This window comes from Globicephala melas, chromosome 10 (genome assembly GCF_963455315.2).
Source record: "Globicephala melas chromosome 10, mGloMel1.2, whole genome shotgun sequence".
NCBI classification, from domain to species: domain Eukaryota; kingdom Metazoa; phylum Chordata; class Mammalia; order Artiodactyla; family Delphinidae; genus Globicephala; species Globicephala melas.
Window position 1 is genome coordinate 97699272 of NC_083323.1, and position 19485 is coordinate 97718756.

The 19485-nt window shown below is 51.3% G+C and overlaps 1 protein-coding gene across 11 annotated transcripts; it reads right to left on the minus strand.

The window, feature by feature from the left end:
- Positions 1–956: 956 nt before the first annotated feature.
- LOC132597970 (uncharacterized) lies at positions 957–19092 on the minus strand. Of its 11 annotated transcripts, none has more exons than XM_070046406.1 (8): positions 17070–19092; positions 16606–16672; positions 16225–16413; positions 15610–15868; positions 13713–13776; positions 11729–11807; positions 4543–11208; positions 957–3955 (listed from the first exon to the last, which is right to left on the minus strand). In XM_070046406.1, exons 3-7 carry the CDS (start codon positions 16227–16229, stop codon positions 10965–10967), a joined length of 651 nt encoding a protein of 216 aa, XP_069902507.1. In that variant the 5' UTR covers positions 16230–16413; positions 16606–16672; positions 17070–19092; the 3' UTR covers positions 957–3955; positions 4543–10964. The 11 variants fall into 11 exon arrangements, 9 of the variants coding, with proteins under 9 accessions (XP_069902507.1, XP_069902508.1, XP_069902511.1 ...); XM_070046407.1 differs by having other exon boundaries at positions 16606–16684; XM_070046410.1 differs by having other exon boundaries at positions 4543–10266; positions 11081–11208; positions 16606–19092.
- Positions 19093–19485: the final 393 nt, after the last annotated feature.

The following is a 19485-nucleotide window of genomic DNA, read 5'->3' on the forward strand; positions in this document are numbered from 1 at the left end:
ATGTTGTGTTAGTTTCAGGTGTACAGCAAAGTGAATCAGATTTATATATATATATAAATATATATATATATATATATATATCTTCTTTTTCAGATTCGTTTCCCATATAGGTTATTACAGATTATTGAGTAGAGTTCCCTGTGCTATCCAGCAGGTCCTTGTTGGTTATCTATTTTATATTTTATATACAGTAATGTGTATCTGTTAATCCCAATCTCCTAATTTATCACTCCCCCCATGTTTCACGTTTCCCCTTTGGTAACAACAAGTTTGATTTCGAGATCTGTGAGTCGGTTTCTGTTTTGTAAATAAGTTCATTTGTATCATGTTTTATTAGAATCCACATATAAGTGTTATCATACGATATTTGTCTTAGGATACATATTTGTTAAAGATCTGTGCTTTTCCAGGACCTTTTTTTGGAGACACTCCAAGCCCCTGACCTCCCCTAACTATCTCAGCACTCAGGGGACAACTTAGGATGAGAAGTCCAAATCTCTGAAGGAAAGGGGGTCACACTGCACGGCAATAGATGTGACTCCTGGTTCTGCAAAATTTACTGGCTGTGTGACCTTGGGCCAGTCACTTAATTTCTCTGTGCCTTAGTTTCATTATCTACAAGATGAGAGCAATAATAATAGTGCTTAACTAGTATTTATTTCCATAACCATTTATTCTTATAAAGATTGAGTTAATACATGTAAACTGCCCAAACCAGTGTCTGGCACACAGCAGCAGGATTACGTAAGTGTTTATTAATAAATGAAATGTTAAAGATGCCTGGCATTCCCGGTGAGGTGCAGTCAGTGCCAGGAATAAGGCCCAGCACATTTCTTTTTAGAAAGACTATAATTAGAGCCAACCAAAGGATGCAGGAATTTCCCGTGAATTAGGGAAATGTGGTGGCCGGGCAGTGAGGCAGTGTGGGAAAAACACAAGCCTTGGAATTAGACAAATCTGGATTGATTTATTTATTTTTAAATTTTTTTATGGAAGTACAGTTGATTTACAATGTTGTGTTAATTTCTGCTGTACAGCAAAGTGACTCAGTTATACATATATATATTCTTTTTTAAAATATTCCTTTCCATTATGGTTTATCATAGCACACTGAATATAGTTCCCTGGGCTATACAGTTGGACCTTGTTGTTTATCCAACCTATACATAAAAGCTTACATCTGCTAACCCCAGCCTCCCATTCCATCCCTCCTCCAGGGCAACCACCAGTCTGTTCTCTATGTCCATGAGTCTGTTTCTGTTTCATAGACAGGTTCATTTGTGTCCTGTTTTAGATTCCACATATAAGTGATATCATATGGTATTTGTCTTTCTCTTTCTGACTTACTTCCTTTAGTATGATAATGTCTAGTTGCATCCATGTTGCTGCAAATGACATCATTTCTTTCTTTTTTATGGATGAGTAGTGATCCATTGTGTATATGTGCCACATCTTCTTTGTCCATTCATGTGTTGATGGGCATTTAGGTTGCTTCCATGTCTTGGCTATTGTGAAATAGCGCTGCTATGAACGTAGGGGTGCATGTATCTTATTGGATTAGGGTTTTAGAAAATTCCGAGTTTAGATCCCATTCCACCACCTGAACAAGTCTCCGTGTCACCCCGAGCAAGTCTCTGAACCTCTCTGAGCCTCCCTTCTCTCATTTGTAAAATGGAGATGGTAATATTTAGCATCCAGGGCTGTTACCCAGATCAGCCACCCAGAAAGTAAGTGCGATCCAGCAGCGCCTCTGTCAGGGGCGGCTCTGTTGTCACCATGGCCATCATCACCTTCATCATCATCATCAATTTGCTGTGCAGGAAGAATCAGGAAAACAAAGAAACCTTCAAGTCAGCGAGTCTAAGCATGAGGAGTCCAGGCAGGTTTTGTCAACATTAAAGGAATTGGGGAAGGGGGCTTCCCTGGTGGCGCGGTGGTTGAGAGTCCGCCTGCCGATGCAGGGGACGCGGGTTCGTGCCCCGGTCCGGGAGGATCCCACATGCCGCGGAGCGGCTGCGCCCGTGAGCCATGACCTCCGAGCCTGCGCATCCGGAGCCTGTGCTCCGCAACAGGAGAGACCACAACGGTGAGAGGCCCGCGTACCACAAAAAAACTGTATTAAAGGAACGGGGGATGAATATGAAGGTTGAAAAGTATATTCAATCAAATAATGTTATTGACTATTTCGAAGATGAAAAATAAAACTACTGTTTTCCTAATACAGACCAGCTAGAGTGAGAGTCAACGTTTCTCTCTGGAGAAAATGGCTCCCCAGGCAAATTGCCAGGTGGGGGAGTGAGGGTCCGGGGATGGGATGGGGAGATTTTATTTTTCAAAAGGTGTCGTATATCTCCAATCGGTGCTGAAAAAGACCTGAAGCCCATATATACGGTGACTATTAATTTTTGAAAGCCTCACAGACAGTGAACTCATGTGTGCAAAATGTTAATTCCTTAAAACTTTCTGATCACTCGATTTGCTTTTTAACATCGAGGCTCCACACTAACTGCAGAAAATTAATCTCGTCCTTTCCGGGTAAACCAGTTCATTTTGGCAATGTCAGCACACTCCCCTAGAAATCCTAAAATGTCATTTCAGGTTGATAACAGTCATATTCAGGCTAGTTCCCCCAAACCCTTTCCTTCTTCCTGGGGTTGATGCGAAGCTTGAGGTGGGCGTCAGGGAAGCTGTGCTTAGAGAAATGCAGCTGCAGTGTTGGTGAGAAGCAGGCATACACTTCTAGGCCTACGTATGTCTTGATCTCATACTCCTGCACCAGAATAATCATTTCTCTTCTAGTTCTTACCATCCCTCCTTCAGCCTGGAAATCCCATGAGATGCCGCTGAATCCTCGTTCAATCCTGGGAGGGTTTCCCATGTTGCCTCCAATATGTTCCCCTTCCTATTAGCTCTGAAACTTCTTAAAGCCCCACCAGGGCTGTCTCTCCTTCTCTTCCTTAACTTTTTTTGCAACTTGTGGGAGTGAGGCATGAGAACTTTTCGTTGCTGTCCTGTAGGGTGACCAGATTTAGCAGATAAAAATATAGGACACCCAGTTATATTTGAACTTCAGATAAACAAAGAATACTTTTTTAGCATAAGTATGCCCCAAATACTGCTTAGGACATATTTACACTAAAAATTTTCATTGCTTTTTTTTCTTTTTTTTTTTTTTGAAATTCAAGTGTATCCGGGAATCCTGCCTTTTATCTGGCAACCCTACCTTCTGGGCTAGTGCAAAGCCACAGGAAACTTGGGGAGATGTCTCAGGTCCTCTTCAGCATAAGCAGACCATATCATCCTCTGACCTTAAGGCCACTACCTGTGCAGGCCCCGAAGACTTCTCGATGTGAAAATAAACAAAGACCAGACAAATGGGAACAAGCAAAGGCCATGTATTCGGAGCCAGCTAGAGCAGGAGGCAGCCCCCATCACTTGTGTTTTGGCAGAGATTCAAAGGCAGACAGATGGGATAGCTTGACAGTGGAAAAAGAGAAGGCTTCAGGTGTGCCCTGGTTGGAAACTGTTGGCCTGGAGAACACTCTGATAGAAGTGGAACATCCTATGTGATTGGAACTTAGCTCTCTCTGATTGGTCCTAAGTTGGAAGCAGGGACAAAGGTTAGGGAAGCTGCCAGTTATTCATCAGGTCCAGTGTTGGGGAGCGATTGTTATAGGGGTTATTGTTTGTCTTCCTGGACCAGTTGCTAGAGTTGGCGGTCTGACTTCCTCAAAGTCTGCTTGTGGATGGCAGGCTGGTTTCCTGGGCTGGTTCTGCAGACTGTGGTTCCGAGTTCTACTTCTGTATATGGTCTGGCCATTGTCTGTTAGCACATTCACCTACAAGATGTGTCATCTCCTTGAACTTCACTGAGGTCTCTCTTCTCTCAGATCCCCAAACTCAGTGAGGCTGGAGACGGCACACTCACATAATCTCCAACTATCCTCTCCTCCCGCTGTTTTATTGGGTAATGGGAAGGAGGGGAGGAGGAGAAAGAGAAAAGAAAGACCAGACCTCACTGAGCACGTATAGACTTCCTAATCTTTCCTTACATTTCAACTCAGATTTCACCTAATAGACCAAGAAGTCCAGATCTCTGTTCTGAGATTTCTTAGTTGATGATCTTAAAACAACGAGCTGACCCAAGGAGGGAAGGTGACCGGGATGTGGGTCTTCAGAACGGGCCCCAGGGTTGGCCAGGTAGGGACAGCACACCTGGGCAGTGGTGACACTCCCCATTCTAGGGCCAGGCTGCTCTGAGCGCTCACTGCACGGGAGCTCTGGTCCCCCTCCCCTGGAGCTCCTCCCCTGGTGCCCCTCCCATGGTGTCCCTCCCTTGGTCCCCCTCCCCTGGTGCCCCTCCCCTGGAGCTCCTCCCCTGGTGCCCCTCCCTTGGAGCTCCTCCCCTGGTCCCCCTGCCCCGGTCCCCCTCCCCTGGTCTCCCTCCCCTGGAGTCCCTTCCCCGGTCCCCATCCCCTGGTCCCCCTCCCATGGTCCCCCTCCCCTGGTGCCCCTCCCCTGCTTGCTCCAGCTCTCACACACCTGGAGATATGCCCCAGGGGACTTCTCTCCATTTTCTGATCAGGGTTTTCTATGAGTTTGTGGACCTGGTGCACCTGCAAGTAGATGGCATCAGGCACGGTTTGACCAGAGGCCTGTGTGATGAAGACTCCATCACAGGGGCTGGCGCTGTGCAGCTGCGGGGCTCTGACCCTCCCCGGGGCGGAGGCTGGCAAGCGAGCTGGCAGGGGTTATGGATGAGCCGCATCCCCAGGGCAGAAGGATGAAGCCCCTGTCAGTTCTTACCGCCTCCTCCCCTCACCCCGCTTCCGCCCAGTGACAGGCTCGTCCTGCAGGAGAAGCCCTCTGTGGTGGCACCAAACCCACGTGTGGCCCAGGGACCAGAGAGGGTGAGGACCCCAGGGATGGCCCACCTGCCGCCCACGCCCAGGACGCGGGTCGGCAGATGAGTGACAGCGTGTGAGCTACGAAGGCACACGCCCAGCCTTCAAGAATGAAAATGACACAGCTGTCCCCTCAGACCTCCTGCAAAATGTCTCCTGTGCCCACTCGGACCCAAAACAGACTGGGAAGGGAGTCCTGGGGAACTGGTGCAGCCAAGCCAGCTGAGTCATTAAAAAGCCTCCACGGCGACTGCTGGAAACTCCTTACAGCGAGCTCACGTTTCCGGAAGTCTCCAGGCTCACAGACGCTAATATAAAACACAAAGCTTTTGTAACCAATGTTTCTTCTGTAGTGTGCCACACTGCATCCCTGCAAAGGCCCCTGGAAGACGTCAGCTGTCAGGTGTAGGCTGAGCGCTACTCACACACATTCAGTGTTTAATTAAAGTGTGATGGTGGGGAAAGGTAGGGGGAGGGATACATTAGGAGTTTGGGATTAACGGGTACAAACTACCGTATATAATATAGATGAACAACAAGGACCTACTGTAGAGCACAGGGAACTCTATTCAATATCTTGTATTGATAATAACCTATAATGGAAAAGAACATATACCTATTTATATATTATATATATGTATTTATATTATATATATATGTATTTATATATTATTTCAGTTATTTATATAAATAACTGAAACACTTTGCTGTACGCCTGAAACTAACACAACATTGTAAATCAATTATACTCCAATTTAAAAAAATTAAAATTTTTTTAGAAATGTAAAAACAGGGGCTTCCCTGGTGGCGCAGTGGTTGAGAGTCCGCCTGCCGATGCAGGGGACGCGGGTTCGTGCCCCGGTCCGGGAGGATCCCACATGCCGCGGAGCAGCTGGGCCCGTCTAGTTGATTTACAATGTTGTGTTAGTTTTTGCTGTACAGCAAAGTGAATCAGTTATACATATACATAGATCCACTCTTTTTTAGATTCTTTTCCCATATAGGTCATGACAGAGTATTGAGTTCCCTGTGCTATACAGTAGGCCCTTATTAGTTACCTATTTTATATATAGTAGTGTGTACATGTCAGTCCAATCTCCCAATTTATTCCTCGATTGTCATGCTGAGTGAAGTAAATCAGACAAAGACAAATATCATATGCTATTGCTTATACGTGGAATCTCTAAAAAGGCTACAAATGAACTTATCTACAAAACAGAAATAGACTTACAGAGGTAGAAAAAGAAGAACAGTTTTTCAATCCTAAGGTCATTTGAAACTCGACAGGCCTGTAGGTTGGGGATCATTACCATTCACAGCCACCGACCCGCTGCGGTTACAGATGTGAAGACCCCTTCTCCTCTTTAAAGTCTCATTCCAAGAAACCTTTCCTAGGAATTCAAAAGGAGTCCGTGGTCCTGGGCAAAAGTTAGCTCTTGGATGTATCGCATTTTCATTAACACTTTTTTTTTAAGTGTTCTTTTTGTTTGTTTATTTGGGGTTTTTTTTTAAGATTTATTTATTTAGGCTGTGCTGGGTCTTAGATGCAGCACGCGGGATCTTCCTTGCGGCACGCGGGATCCTTTTATTTTTTGTCTATTTATTTAGTTTAGTTTGGTTGCCATATGAGGACTCTTAGCTGCCACACGCATGCGGGGTCTAGTTCCCTGACCAGGGATTGAACCCAGGTCCCCTGCGTGGGGAGCTCGGAGTCTCACCCACTGGGCCACCAGGGAAGTCCTCATTAATTCATAAGAAGGTGTTTTTGTTTCTGTTTAGAGTTCACACTTGTCATGTCCTGGGAGCTGACTTCAAACCCAGGAATGGAGCCAGCAGGAAGGTTGGATTCAGCCATCTTCATATCTGACATCATGTATCAGTTTTGTTCAGTTTTCTTCCCCTCCCACACTGAGAGCAGCTGGATTTCTTCCTAACTTTCGGTAAAGGTTGGCTTTTTAAGCAATTACCTGGTCCTTACAGTGCAAATTCAGTCAGGTTGTGTCCGACCCCTTGCCCAGAGCCCAGTGCGTCAGCGAGCCCCTGAGGTGTGTATGGAAGCACTGAGAGGTCACCAGTGGGGTCAAGGTTGCATCCACCGCAGCATGAAGCTTGATGAGCGGATCCAATCGATGCTTCCATAATTCTCAGGAAAAAAGAACAGCTGAGGTATCCTGAATTCATCACATTGCAGGAGTAAACGTTTATGATTCAAAAAAGAACAGGCATGGCAGGCACCAGGGAATACAAAGAAATTGCAAACAACCGTAATCTCACCATCTGATGGTTAACGTTTTTGCGTTTACATTTTAGATGAAATTCTTTGCAAAGCTGGGATGCGTCTACGTTTTTGTTTAACGTTGCATCGCTAAATTATTAAATGGTTGTAAAAGGAGGGTTCTTAGTGAACATAGGTTATTATTCCATCTCTATCAGAGTATATCTTTAGCTGAAAGCAACTCCTATACTGAATCCTAGACGTGAAAAGGGCACTAAAAGATGATGTGAGGCCCCATCCCTTCCCCAGGCAGCAAGAGGGCAAAGGCAGGCTGTGGCCTCAGCCGTGGCTTCTGAGGAGCCGGGCTGTCTCTGTCCAGCATGGTCCCCTTGATCATGGGTCTGTGTGGTCCGCTTACATGAACCTTCCCCAATTTTATTCACGAGTCCTCACCCACCCTCCCCCCACTGCAGTGCAGAGCCTCGAAGCCAAGGTCTTTCATTTCTTTGGTAGTTTATTCCCTCCTCTTTCCACCACACATCCATAAGGTCTTAGCTCCTGATCTGAGGTTCGGAAGTCACAAACCCTAATTAAAGTTCTCCTTTGTAACAGACATTTTGCCCTAAGTCTCCTCACGGGCAAAAGACCAAAGGCAGAGGCTGCTTTCTCTCTTCGAGGGATCCCCCCCTCACCGCCATTTATACAGAGAACTAGAGAAAGAGGGAGAGAAAGCAGGGTGACAGAAAGGAGACTGGCCTCTTCCTCTGATTCCTGGCTCCAGAAGCCTGCTCAGACGCAGCAGCCTTGGGGACGTACGGACAGCTGAGTGGACAGCAGGATGCATATGGGGACAGGCAGGGGGTCTTCACTGAATTCTGAGCTGGGAGAGGACCAGGAAGCTGCTCCGTGTGGGGTGGTTTTCATTCCTTTAATTAGGTGCGCTCTGATTTACGAGGTGATAGCCGGGGACCCAGACCAGTAGCTCCGGCCACCTCGTGGGAGGTACACCCCCCTTCTGTCTCTGTGACCTTCCCCTGGGCAATCTGGACCGCTGTGTCTTGGCAAATGGACACTCTCTGGGCAATAGCACAGCCCTGTTATAGATTTAAAAATCTAACCAGGGCTTCCCTGGTGGTGCAGGGCTTGAGAGTCCGCCTGCCGATGCAAGGGACACGGGTTTGAGCCCCGGTCCGGGAAGATCCCACATGCCGCGGAGCGGCTGGGCCCGTGAGCCGTGGCCACTGAGCCTGCGTGTCCGGAGCCTGTGCTCCGCAACAGGAGAGGCCACAACGGTGAGAGGCCCACGTACCGCCAAAAAAAAAAAAAAAATTTAACCAGCACTCCTGATTCCCATTATCTTCAAAAGTTCATAGACGTGAACTTCTGCCATGTTAATTAGGAATCTGGCTGCGTTCTGACAAATACAAATAACTTTGTGTTTTATAATTTCACACAACCTCTCTACACCGATATACAACATCCCGCCCAGCAGCCGTGAATGAGGTCATTACAGTAAAATGCAGGTTAAAATAAGGATGGACGCTTTCAGCTCACTGAGAATTTTTCCCCAAACCCTCTCCACCATGCCGCTTAATGCTGGGCTCTCTCTGCCAAAACCTTATTTCATTCAGAGCTGATCCAGGACACAGCGTTTCCTCTTGTGCTAATCAGTCAGAGGCAGCCACAGAGGACAAATGTTAGCTCTGAACTCTGGGGTGACTCCTCTTTCCCTTATCCTGGCTGCTAAGCAAACGAACAGACCTTACTCTTAGGCAGTAAAGAAAAAAAGAAAAAAATGATTGCCTTAAAATAAGCCCCCACCTGCGAAGGCACTCAACCTGCTGTGGAAAAGTGTGTGGGAGGCGTTCATATCCTGCAAAACTGAGAGGGAATTTTCGCTGAGTATTCTGCCCACAGGGTGCAGCCCTGCCTGGCCTTGAGGTAATTAACTAGAGTACCTGATGGATAGATAAATAGTCCACAAATAGCCTTGCAGAAACTTCAGCAGGTCTTTAATGTTCTTGACTGTTGAGTTCTTACGGCAAAATAAGAACTTCCCGAGTGAAGGAGAAGAGTACGGGGGGAGATTATAAAGGAGAACAGCATCCTGCAAGCATAGAGGCAGCTCCCAGGAAAACTGCATTCCAGGCTCCCATCCAGTTCCGGTCATAAACAGCGCAGCAGATGTCTGCTTCCAACATCCCACGCGGCCTCAGTTGTACACTTCCTTTTGCTGGTCCTCTCTTTCTCTCTCTGTGAAGTGGATGGCTGCGTTTGTTTAACCCCACCCCTCCTTTACTCACATCCCTTTTGGGAGGCTCTCCGTGGAACATGTATTCGGAGACCTCTTGTGGACATCCATGTCTCCCATTGGGAGAGGAAAGTTACGGATCCCAATAGCTTTTATTTGCTAGTGTGGCATTTTCCGAGATTTACAGAAGAGGCAAGCAAAGAAACATCAACAGAGAAGATCATAAACAGAAACACACATGTGATTTGAAAACAAGTAGTCAGACATATATGTGTAGCCCTCTCCGCCCCCCCCCATGCTCACACACAGAATCATACAACTATGTAAATACATGTGTGGGCACTCATGAACAGACAGAGAGATATGCAGGGGGACCGTTTGCACAACCATGCTAGAAATCACACAGACCCGCACTCCTTGGATGTTCTCGGTCATTGACCCAGCCTGCAAGGTGAGAGATCAAGCCAACCCTGACTTCCTTGCTGCTCTCAGCCCTGCTTCTCATCAGAGGCCACGACTGCCAGTGGGGGAAGATTGGGATCTAAATGCACATTTATTGAGTTGCTGTGCCAGGTCTGGGAAACACTGAGAGTAAGACGATCCCTCCTGTGGGGGGATCATGTCTAGTAGAGGAAGGAGGTGTACAAACAGTGACAAATCCACAGGAGAAGTGAGTTCAGGAAGCTGGTCCATTTCTGTTCTCCTCAACTCTGGAAGGAGGCGAGTATTGTCCTTCCCTCATAGGATGAAGTGCGGGGCCCAGAGGAATCTGCTCGTCATGAGTGGGACGTGAGTCACGCCATCTTCCACCAAACTCTCTCTGGGGACGGCTCTGTTAGCCTCAGTCCTTGGTCCCGCCCCTTAAGTCAGCTTCTCCTGTTGCCCCTCAGATATGTCTGGTGGTAGAAGTTGAGGAAAAAGGGGATGAGGCTGAGGGAGTACAGGAGGACGGCTACATTGAACCCGTCAGGGAAGGGGCATCAGCAAAGACGTTGTAGGAGGAGTGGGCCGCAATGGCCACAAACTGACACAGGGGAGAGGAAGTGCGAGAGGAAAGAGAAGACGGAGAAAGGTGAGAAGCAGTGCTAAGGAACGGGAGGGGTGCTCCCCTTGACCTTCTTGTAGTCCCCTCTGTCTACCAGCAGGGGCAGGCCTCCCACAGCTCAGGAAGAAGAAGAGCTATGAAGCACCACCCCCAAGCATTCCTACCTGTGATACTAAGTACCTTCCTGACCCTTCTCTTAGTCTGGTCTCCCATTGGCCCCCATCCAGCCATGCCATGTTGACACTGATGACGACTTCAATCCATCCTCAGCCCCGAGAAGGACAGCTCAGGCTGTCACCTGCACCTGCCAATGGTGCTCCCCAAACCACAGGGCCCCCAGGCTCTGGGGGGTGGATCAGTGACCACAGACTCGCAGGGCATTAGCCCTCTGAGGGCATCTAGTCCAGCCCACCCCTCCCATTTCACTGGAGATGAGACTGAGGCCCGAAGCGTGTTAATCGTTTGATCTGAGCCCCACATTATGTCAGAGAGTTAGGGTTGGTCCTAGGATCTAGCGAGGTGGTTACTAGACCTTTGCAAGTTGAGAAGCTAAGGAAGACCAAGTGATGAGAAGGACTTGTTCACGGTCAGATAACAAGTCACTGGTGCAGCCAATAGAAGCCAGGGCTCATCGGAGGCCCCTGGGGCCAGTGGGTCTTTCTCACCAGCTGCAGGACGGTAAGATGTCGCTTCCACCACAGGTAGGGTCACAGGCAGGGCCCCAGACCGGCCAGCCCATAGTACAGGTACATGAAGACATGGACCAAAGAATTTAGCATCCCGGCGAAGAAGGCTACAGAGTGGGGTGGGGAGATGGAGGGAAGTGAGTGGAGCTGGGCCTGGCTGTGCTCTTGGGTTTTCTCTTTCAGGTTTCAATCTTCCAAGGTGCACCCCTGCACACCCCACAGACAAGAGCCCCGGGAAGGTCCTATCATGAGGAGGTCCCGCATGAGCCGTCTGAGGTCACGATGGTGGGCTGGGGTTAAGAGGATGTGAAATGAGGATGCTTACAGCCCCCTCCGCCCTCTCTGGGCTGATGGCTATGAGCATCTCCTGGCAGCCTCCTCCTGCACACTAGGGAAGGGTGGGTAGGATGTGCTGTGGAGCAACAGAGAGAAAACGGGAGCAGAGGCCAGGAGTCATGGCCACAGGGAAGGGGAACTGGGAGCCAAACCATGATACTACAAGGATGCAAGCCTCCCGAGATGGCACGCAGTCCAGCAGACACAGGCCTGCCCCACAAGTCCTGGAGCAGGGATGCCCAAGACCCTCACTCACCTTGACCCTCCAGCACATATGTGACCCCAACTTACCCGTTGAGGAGCACAGGGCCATGGAGGTAGACGTGCAGGAAGGTGAGCTGTTCGGGCTTCTTTCGTAGAATAAAAAGACCTGGGGAGAAAGAAAAGAGTCAGCTCTGGGGCCATTGTTCCTCCGGACTCTTCTCCTGGGGCCTCAACTACCAAGGACAGGGTGATTCTGCCAGCTGTACTGAGGGGAGGCTGAAACCCAATAGGGTTTAACACCAGTCAAACACCTGTACAGCCCCTACCGTGTGCCTGTATGTATAAAAACTTATATATATAACATTCATAATGGTATGTGGTTTACACTCATCTCCACTGTATAGACAGCAAAACTGAGGCACAGTGTTTAAGTAACTTGTTCAAGGTTATACAACCAGTAGGAAGACAAGCTGGGATGTGAACACAGCCAGGCTTCAGAGCTCGGGCTCTTTCCAATATTACCCCACCCCCCAGGGCACTGGGAGAGAACTCAGGTGTGGAACACTCAGTCCAGGACCCAGACAATTATAAGGCAAATTCCCAAAGGTTTCCCGCGTTTGAGAGAGAATTTATTACTACCCCTGCAATCCTGCAAGCCTTCTGGGTCCACAAGAATTCACAAGGGGTTCTTTCCCTCATAACACTTAAGGATGGCCTTTGCTGTCTGATGACCTTTGCCACACAGCAACAGGTTTTTAAATTTGTTTAACTTCCTATTTTCACTTAACCTAGAACCTCGTTGCTAATGGGGGCAAACGCTTCATCAGTGAGCATCCTTCATCCTCCAGGTCGTGAGACCAAGGTTCGGCTCTAAGTTAAGCCTTAGAGTGGCCCATAGGGATGCTGGAGAGAAATGTCAGCACACAGCGTCTTCAAAACCACCCCAGACCTGGCTGACAGAAGTAATTCTACACAAGGGACAGGCACCCACCGTGCCAAGCAATTCAACGGCCTTTGAGAAGCACCGCCAGCACCCGCTCGCCACCTGCTGGGCAGGGAGGGGACGTGCAGTCAGACCACTGTCCTGCTGGTGGTGCCACTCGCCCTGGCAATCCCTCTGTACCCCCTGCTCCCACAGTGCCCACCTGTCTGCAAGAAGATGCCTGTTAGCACAGAAAAGAGGAAGAGAAGCTACTGGGAGTGATAACAGAAGCTCTCTCCAAACATGCCCCAGCCTGGAGCCATGACTTTTTTGTGTGTGTCATTCCTTCTTCATTTATTAGCTGAAAACTTTTCTTTTTTTCTTTTAATTTTTGAACTTTATTTTATTTATTTTTTATACAGCAGGTTCCTATTAGTTATCCATTTTATAAATATTAGTGTATCTATGTCAGTCCCAACCTCCCAAGTCATCACTTTTAACCAGCACACGGATCACCCGGGATCTTGTTTGTTGGAAAGCAGATTCCCAATCGGTGTCCAGGGACATGAGAGTCTGCATTTCCAACAAGCTTCCAGTGATGTTGATGCCGCTGGTCCGTGGACCACATTTTGAACAGCAGGACCTTAAGCCATCGTTCAGTATCCCTTGATTCAACACCCACGTCACTGCCTGGTGACTTGCTACGCCTCAGCTCAATTTATTTTTTGCTGCAAGGAAGACTTTTGTTCTGCTTCTGGTTGAAAGAGAGAACAGCTAAAAGTCATGAAATATGGACCACTGGGCTCTCACTCAAGGTGTGCCAGGCCCAGGGCTAAACACTTTCATACATCAGCTGGTTCAACCTTCTCCCAATTGTTTCCTTTTATGAAGTAGGTGTTATCATCCCCATTTTATAGATAAGAAAAATGAGGCCTGTAAAAGGTAATAAACTACCTACACTCACATAGCAAGGAACTGGCAGAGCTGGGATGCAAACTGAGGTCTTCTGAGCCTGTACTGAACTAATCAGGTCACTACCTCCCACTGGAATTCTTGGGTCAAGTTCTGGTTTTTATGAAGTTCATCCTATGAACCCTCTCTCCAGGCCCAGACCTCCCACTCCCCGCCATGCCCTTATCCCGAGCTCACTCTGGCTGTCGTCCACTGGCTGGCAGAAATAGCTGTAATTAGCCAGGAGCGGGGTGGCCATGAACTAACAGGAAGAGAACAGAACAAGATTGAGTCATGACACCTGCCCCACCCTCACCGTGGTGGGGTCTCACCGGTTGAAGGCCCGAGAGGCTGCTGCCACCTCCGGACATGTTCTGGACACCAGCATCCCTCCCCAACCCTCACTGACACTTGGTGAACAATCGCCAACCGGGTAAACTCTGTGCACTGGCTAGATCACAGGCTAGGACTTGCATACATCTTGCTGGTCTCCAGTTTTTTTTCTGATGGGGGCAAATATAGACCACAAACCCACGCTGGGCACCTACCATGTGTGAGACCGTAAGTCAGGAGGGGACATGAAGCCGTGCACACGTCAGCACCCCTGCCCCCGAGAAGCTGAGAGCTTCCCCGAGGATGCACGAAACCATCCTCCCTTTCAAGGTTGAGGCCAGATGAAGAGTAAGAAACAGGAGACGTCCCAGAAGTTGGTAGCCGGCTGAGAATGAGGAGGCCGTGGGCAAATGGAGGGGAGGAAAGGGAGCTTTCTGCCAGGAGGAGAGTGTCTGGACCTCTCCTAACTCTCCAGGGCTGCAAGTGGAGACTTCTACCAGGGGAGGGGCAGCCACAGAAGTTGAGAGGGAGCGGAATCGGTTCACGAGGGGTCTTGAAGGCTGCTTTAAGAAACTTGAATTTTATCATTTGTTTACTCATTTGACAATGACGCGTTGACTGGTCCTAAACACTTCTCCACGCTGGGCCCTGCGCTGAGCCCCGAGCCACCTCGATGATAAAACAGATAAAAACCCCTACACGAGGGCCTCTGCATTCAGGTTATATTGGCAAAGGGAGCTACGGAGGGCTTCTGAGCAGGACGCCAACATGGGCACAGCAGACTATCAGAGGATCGCGGTGGCAGCAGTCATCTGTCACCACAATTAAATGGCAAACCCTAGGACATGTCTCACAAGGTATCAGTGTCTTCCACGTGGTACCAGACGTGATGTGGGGCCTGTCTTTACAAAGAGAATAAGAGATGGCTGTGCTCCGAAGCACTTTGCCATTTGGAGGGGAGACAGACGAACGTGTACATGATGAAACAGGGGTGGGTCAGAGTGAAGGCTGCGGCTGGTCAGTGCCTAGCAGGCTCTCGGCGGGGAGGGGCTGATTGGCAGTGTCTGCCCGTTCCTAAGGTGTAAATCCTCTCACCCTGGCTGATCTCAAAGGAGGTCACTGAACTTGGAGCTGGGGAGATGCAGACACTCACATTTAGAGCTCGCCAGCTGGTGGGGCTGCCCGTCCACCACGGAGAGCAGAAGTGAAAAGCAAGTGACGGGACAACTAACCCAGCCCTGGGGACTCAGGGAAACTTCACAAGAGGTGACAAAGACCTGAGTCTATAGGACGTGCGGGGATTTGCCTGGGCACCAGGGGAGAAGAGCATTTCTGGCAGAAAAACAGTCAGTTGCCAGGGCCTTGGGCCTGACCCAGCGGGGCTGCAAGGCAGGTGAGCAGGGCGACCACGGGGTGTGGAGGGAGGTGAGGCTGGAAAGGAAAGCTGAGGCCAGAGAGGACCTGGGAGGCCCCGTACACCCAGTGGAGGAGACTTGCCTCAGCCCTGCTGGCCAGGAAGACATCAGGGCCGCTGGGGGCATGGCAGGACCCTTCCGGTGGCTGGGAAGGATCATTTGGGCAGCAGTGCGGAGCAAGGAAGGCAGGCCAATCACTAAGGGAGAGATGGTGAACGAACAAGGCAGAGCTGTCCGGACCTGCTTCCTCAGGCTGGACCGCCTGCCTGGTCCCTGCTGGCACGGAGGCAGGAAGGATGGAGGCGAGCTTGCGGCCAGGGCGCCCTGCCACCTGCCAAGGTACTTACCTGCACCGTGCCCCGTGACAGAGGGTGGGATGAGCAGATCTTCACAAAGGCTGCAGCGCACGGCCTCGCTGCGGTGACCACTTTACATGTCAGCCGGCAGGACCGCTTTCTCTGAAAAGCTTCTCCGGGCACCCCAGCGGGGTCCCTGCCGCTCCGCCCGCCCTGTCCCGGGTGCGTGCTCTCTGTGGCCCCGCTCGCGCTGACTTGCAACCGCCTGGTCCGGCACAAAGCAGGCACACAGTGCACACGGGCTGACGGACTATTTGCCGAAAACAAGGCGTCAGGAAGGATCAGAAAACTGGGCTGAACTTAGCAGAGCCCGGCAGAAACAGGAGGTAGTGGTGGGCTTTTAGGTGCAGGTGGAGGACGAATTCCATTCTTGCTTGCCACCGACCTCCACTTTTTTATTTCAGGAAAAGGACAATGGGCGTAAGCGATGGGGATTTGTATCGCCATAGGGAAGATATCGCAGCCAAAAATAACCCAGGACCCCAGCCCCTGCAGATCCCCATCAAGGCTTTTCAGCTGTCTGCATGGGAAGATCGTGGTTTTAATTGTCCCCTGGCACCCCCACAAAAGAGACCCTAGGACTGCAGGGCCCCCCACCGGCCTTACCTCATAGAACATGTACCCCCGAGAGAAGCACCTGGCCCAGGTTGTAGGCCGCGAGGGGTCCTGCCAGCCTCAGAGGCTCCCGACGGGACACGAGGCGAGGACCTGTCACCGCCAGGAGCAGATAGAAGGCTAGGAAGGGGGTGACTGGCAGCGACCAGTGCACCAGAAACCAGGACTCCGGCCTCGGGTCTGGAGAAGCAAGGGGAGGGGGGACAGCTGAGCTGGCCACCAGGCTGGCCACCAGGCCCACGGCCACCCAGCCCTCCCTCACCTAGCTCCCCAGGCCTTGCCGGTCACCACCGCTTCTTCCTCCAAATGTCTGGCATTAGTCCGGGCGGAATAAACATAAGAAAGACGCCAACAGGTCACACCCCCTCCTACCTCTGTTTTCTAAGGCCCACGGGTATTTATTCCAAAGCTTCTCCAGGACCAGGGCCGTCGCGAGCACCTAGGAGTAGAACTGGGGTTTGGGGGTCTTGTGCAGACCACCTCCCTCCGCCCACGCCCTCCCTCCGCCGCAGCGTGAGTTGAGGGGCTAGGACCCCCGGCCACGGGCTGGCAGCCCCGCTGTCCCACCCTTGGACACTGGACGACCAGCCACGGTCCCCTTCGGGGAGATTCCATCGGCCATCACTCTGCGCCCAGATTGCGGGGGGCCCAGGGGAGGGGCGTGGCTATTGCGCGGCACGCCTCTGCGGGGAGGGGCAGAGAGGCAGGACGCGCCCCCCCCACCCCCGCCCCCGTGTCCGCCTCTTCTCGCTCGGCCTTCAGCACTTCTGAGCATCGTGGCTTCTCCGCATCTCCCCGAGCCCAGCCCCACCCAGTGCGTCCAGGGCTCCACTCACCCCCGTCGCGTCTCCCCGGCTCCTCTGCTTGGTGCCCCACGTGCTCTGGCCGCTCAGGGTGCTGGAGTTGGTGGTGGGTCCCAGCGACAGGTCCTCGGGCTCAAAGGCAGGGCGACCCCACCCGCTAGAAGCTCTCTACTCCCGAGCTCTCATCTGTGGGCGATCCCAGCCCCGGGCCCACACACACTCGTGCTCACACTCACACACTTACTGGGGACCAGGACGTGAGGCTGGCTTCCTCACCTGGACGGGTGCCCCAGCCACTCTCACGGCCCCAGGGAAGGAAAGCAGGAGGCCACCCAGGGGAGGAGGAGGGCAAAGGGTGGCAGCGGCAGCTCCGGGGAGGGTGGGGAGAAAGTCAGAGGGGTCAGCCCCCAGGGGGAGGCCCGGACGCCCAAGCCCCTCGCCCCACACTCTTAGCAAAGGGTCCCCTGAGAGAGGCAGGTGCGCGGGGACCTCACACCTTCAGGCCTCCCCCAAGGCAGCAAGGCCCCCCATCTCAGGTTCACCTCTCCCTCCTCCCCCCAGCCCTCCATCCCACACGGTGAAGGATTGAGTGTATTTCTTTCTGAACCTGCCAAACTCTCACTCTTCCTCCGGCTCTCTGCTCACCAATCCGCCGATGGAATATCGGGGGAATAGGAATTCCCACCCCGCCTTTACGCAGAAGCAATTTAAATGGCTGTTTGTCCCAATGCCCTCTCTTAAGTATATCCTTTCCTCCTCTCTGTCTAAGATACTGGGAAAGAACCAGGTTTAAAAACCAGGTCACTGAATGAAGGGGCGGGCGGCCCATGCTCTGTCCAACTCCATGGTGACTCTGGGGCAGCTCCTAAACCACAGCCTCCGTTTCTCCTCCTGACAAGACGACGGTCCTGTGAAGGCTTGTGAAACATCGCGTGTATGTAAGACCTGGATTAGCCATGCTCGGGACCAAGAGGATTTAGGAGACTTGAAGAACTACACAAAGTAATGGATAATCCCCACCGTGAGGATTTGGTTTAGCGACAGGGCCGGCAGGACACGCTTGGTTACATGTCTCTCCGCTTGCGTGAGCCACCCGTGCCCTTCTCTCCGCCTGGGAAAGTTTCTCAGCTAGACCTCAGCCAGAGGACAAGTCTGTGTGGCTTCCCACGTAAGTCCATGCCATTTCCTATAGAATCAAGTCAAGCGATTCTGCTGGGACTTCAAGGCTCCCTGAGTCCAGCCGGACCCTCCCACCCTCAGCCCGGTGCTCTCCTTTGCCATCGCCCTAATCTGGTCCCCTCGCCCTCCCTGGCAACTCACACCCACTTCCCAGCCTCAGAGGGGACAGGCCACTTCCTTCTCCATGGTGGTCTTCCTTGTTTAACGCCAGACCTTCCTCTGCCACAAGCTTCCTCTTCCTCCCTCCCCTGCGACAGGCACTGTGGGCACCACGGAGGTTAGCTTGTGAGGTTGGCCATGCAGAGTAAACGTCAGTTCCCCGTGGGAAACGACCTCATATGGCATCTACCAGGCTGATGTCAGGAGGATGTAAACACGATGCTGAAGGCTGTGGTCACCTTCTGCAGGCAGCTCTCACCTGTGTCTTCACAATACCACCCGTTACAGGTAGATAACCTCACACCTGTTATGGGAGACCCTTGAAAAGTCCCCTGTACAGGACCCAAGACGCCACGATGCCACCTAACCCCTGGGAAGCAGGTGGGATCCAGAGAACGGGACGATGACGTTTAGGCAGGACCACCTGAGTCTAGCGCCCTTTCTCCGAGCACGGCACAGACCTGCCCTGAGGGAGGAGACCATGGGTCTCCTGCGATGCCCACCCCCCCTCATTAAATACCCCTTGGGTCTATAGGTCATGGAGCTTAGGGAAAAGCTTACCTTCCAACATCCCACAACTGCAAAATAAGGTTGTGACCGATGTCACCGTGGATTCCTTCTGCCCCGAGCAAAGCAACAAAAGGCATAAAAACCTCACCTCCCCCTTTTACCCAGTTACCGCGAGACTCACAGAGCCCTGGCTGCCCACAACCTCACCTCCTCCTTACCCAGTTACCCCGAGACTCACAGAGCCCTGGCTGCCCACAACCTCACCTCCTCCTTACCCAGTTACCGCGAGACTCACAGAGCCCTGGCTTCCCACCTGCAAGGCAAGCTAAGGCCTCTGAGGCCATGAGGTGGGCAGGATGCCTCCCTGAGGGCAGAGAGCTGTAACTCGTGTGGGCGACACCCTGTGTCGCAGGGAATGGTCCACACACACTCTCACATACCAGCTACCATGTTAAGTCATTGCCATGGGCCACCCTCTGTTCTACACACCAGCTACACACTAACTGGTGTCATCCTCACAACCCAGGAGCTAAGTACTCTCAACAGCAGCTTTTACTGAGGAAGCTGAGGCACAGAGAGGTTAAGTAACTTGTACAGTGTC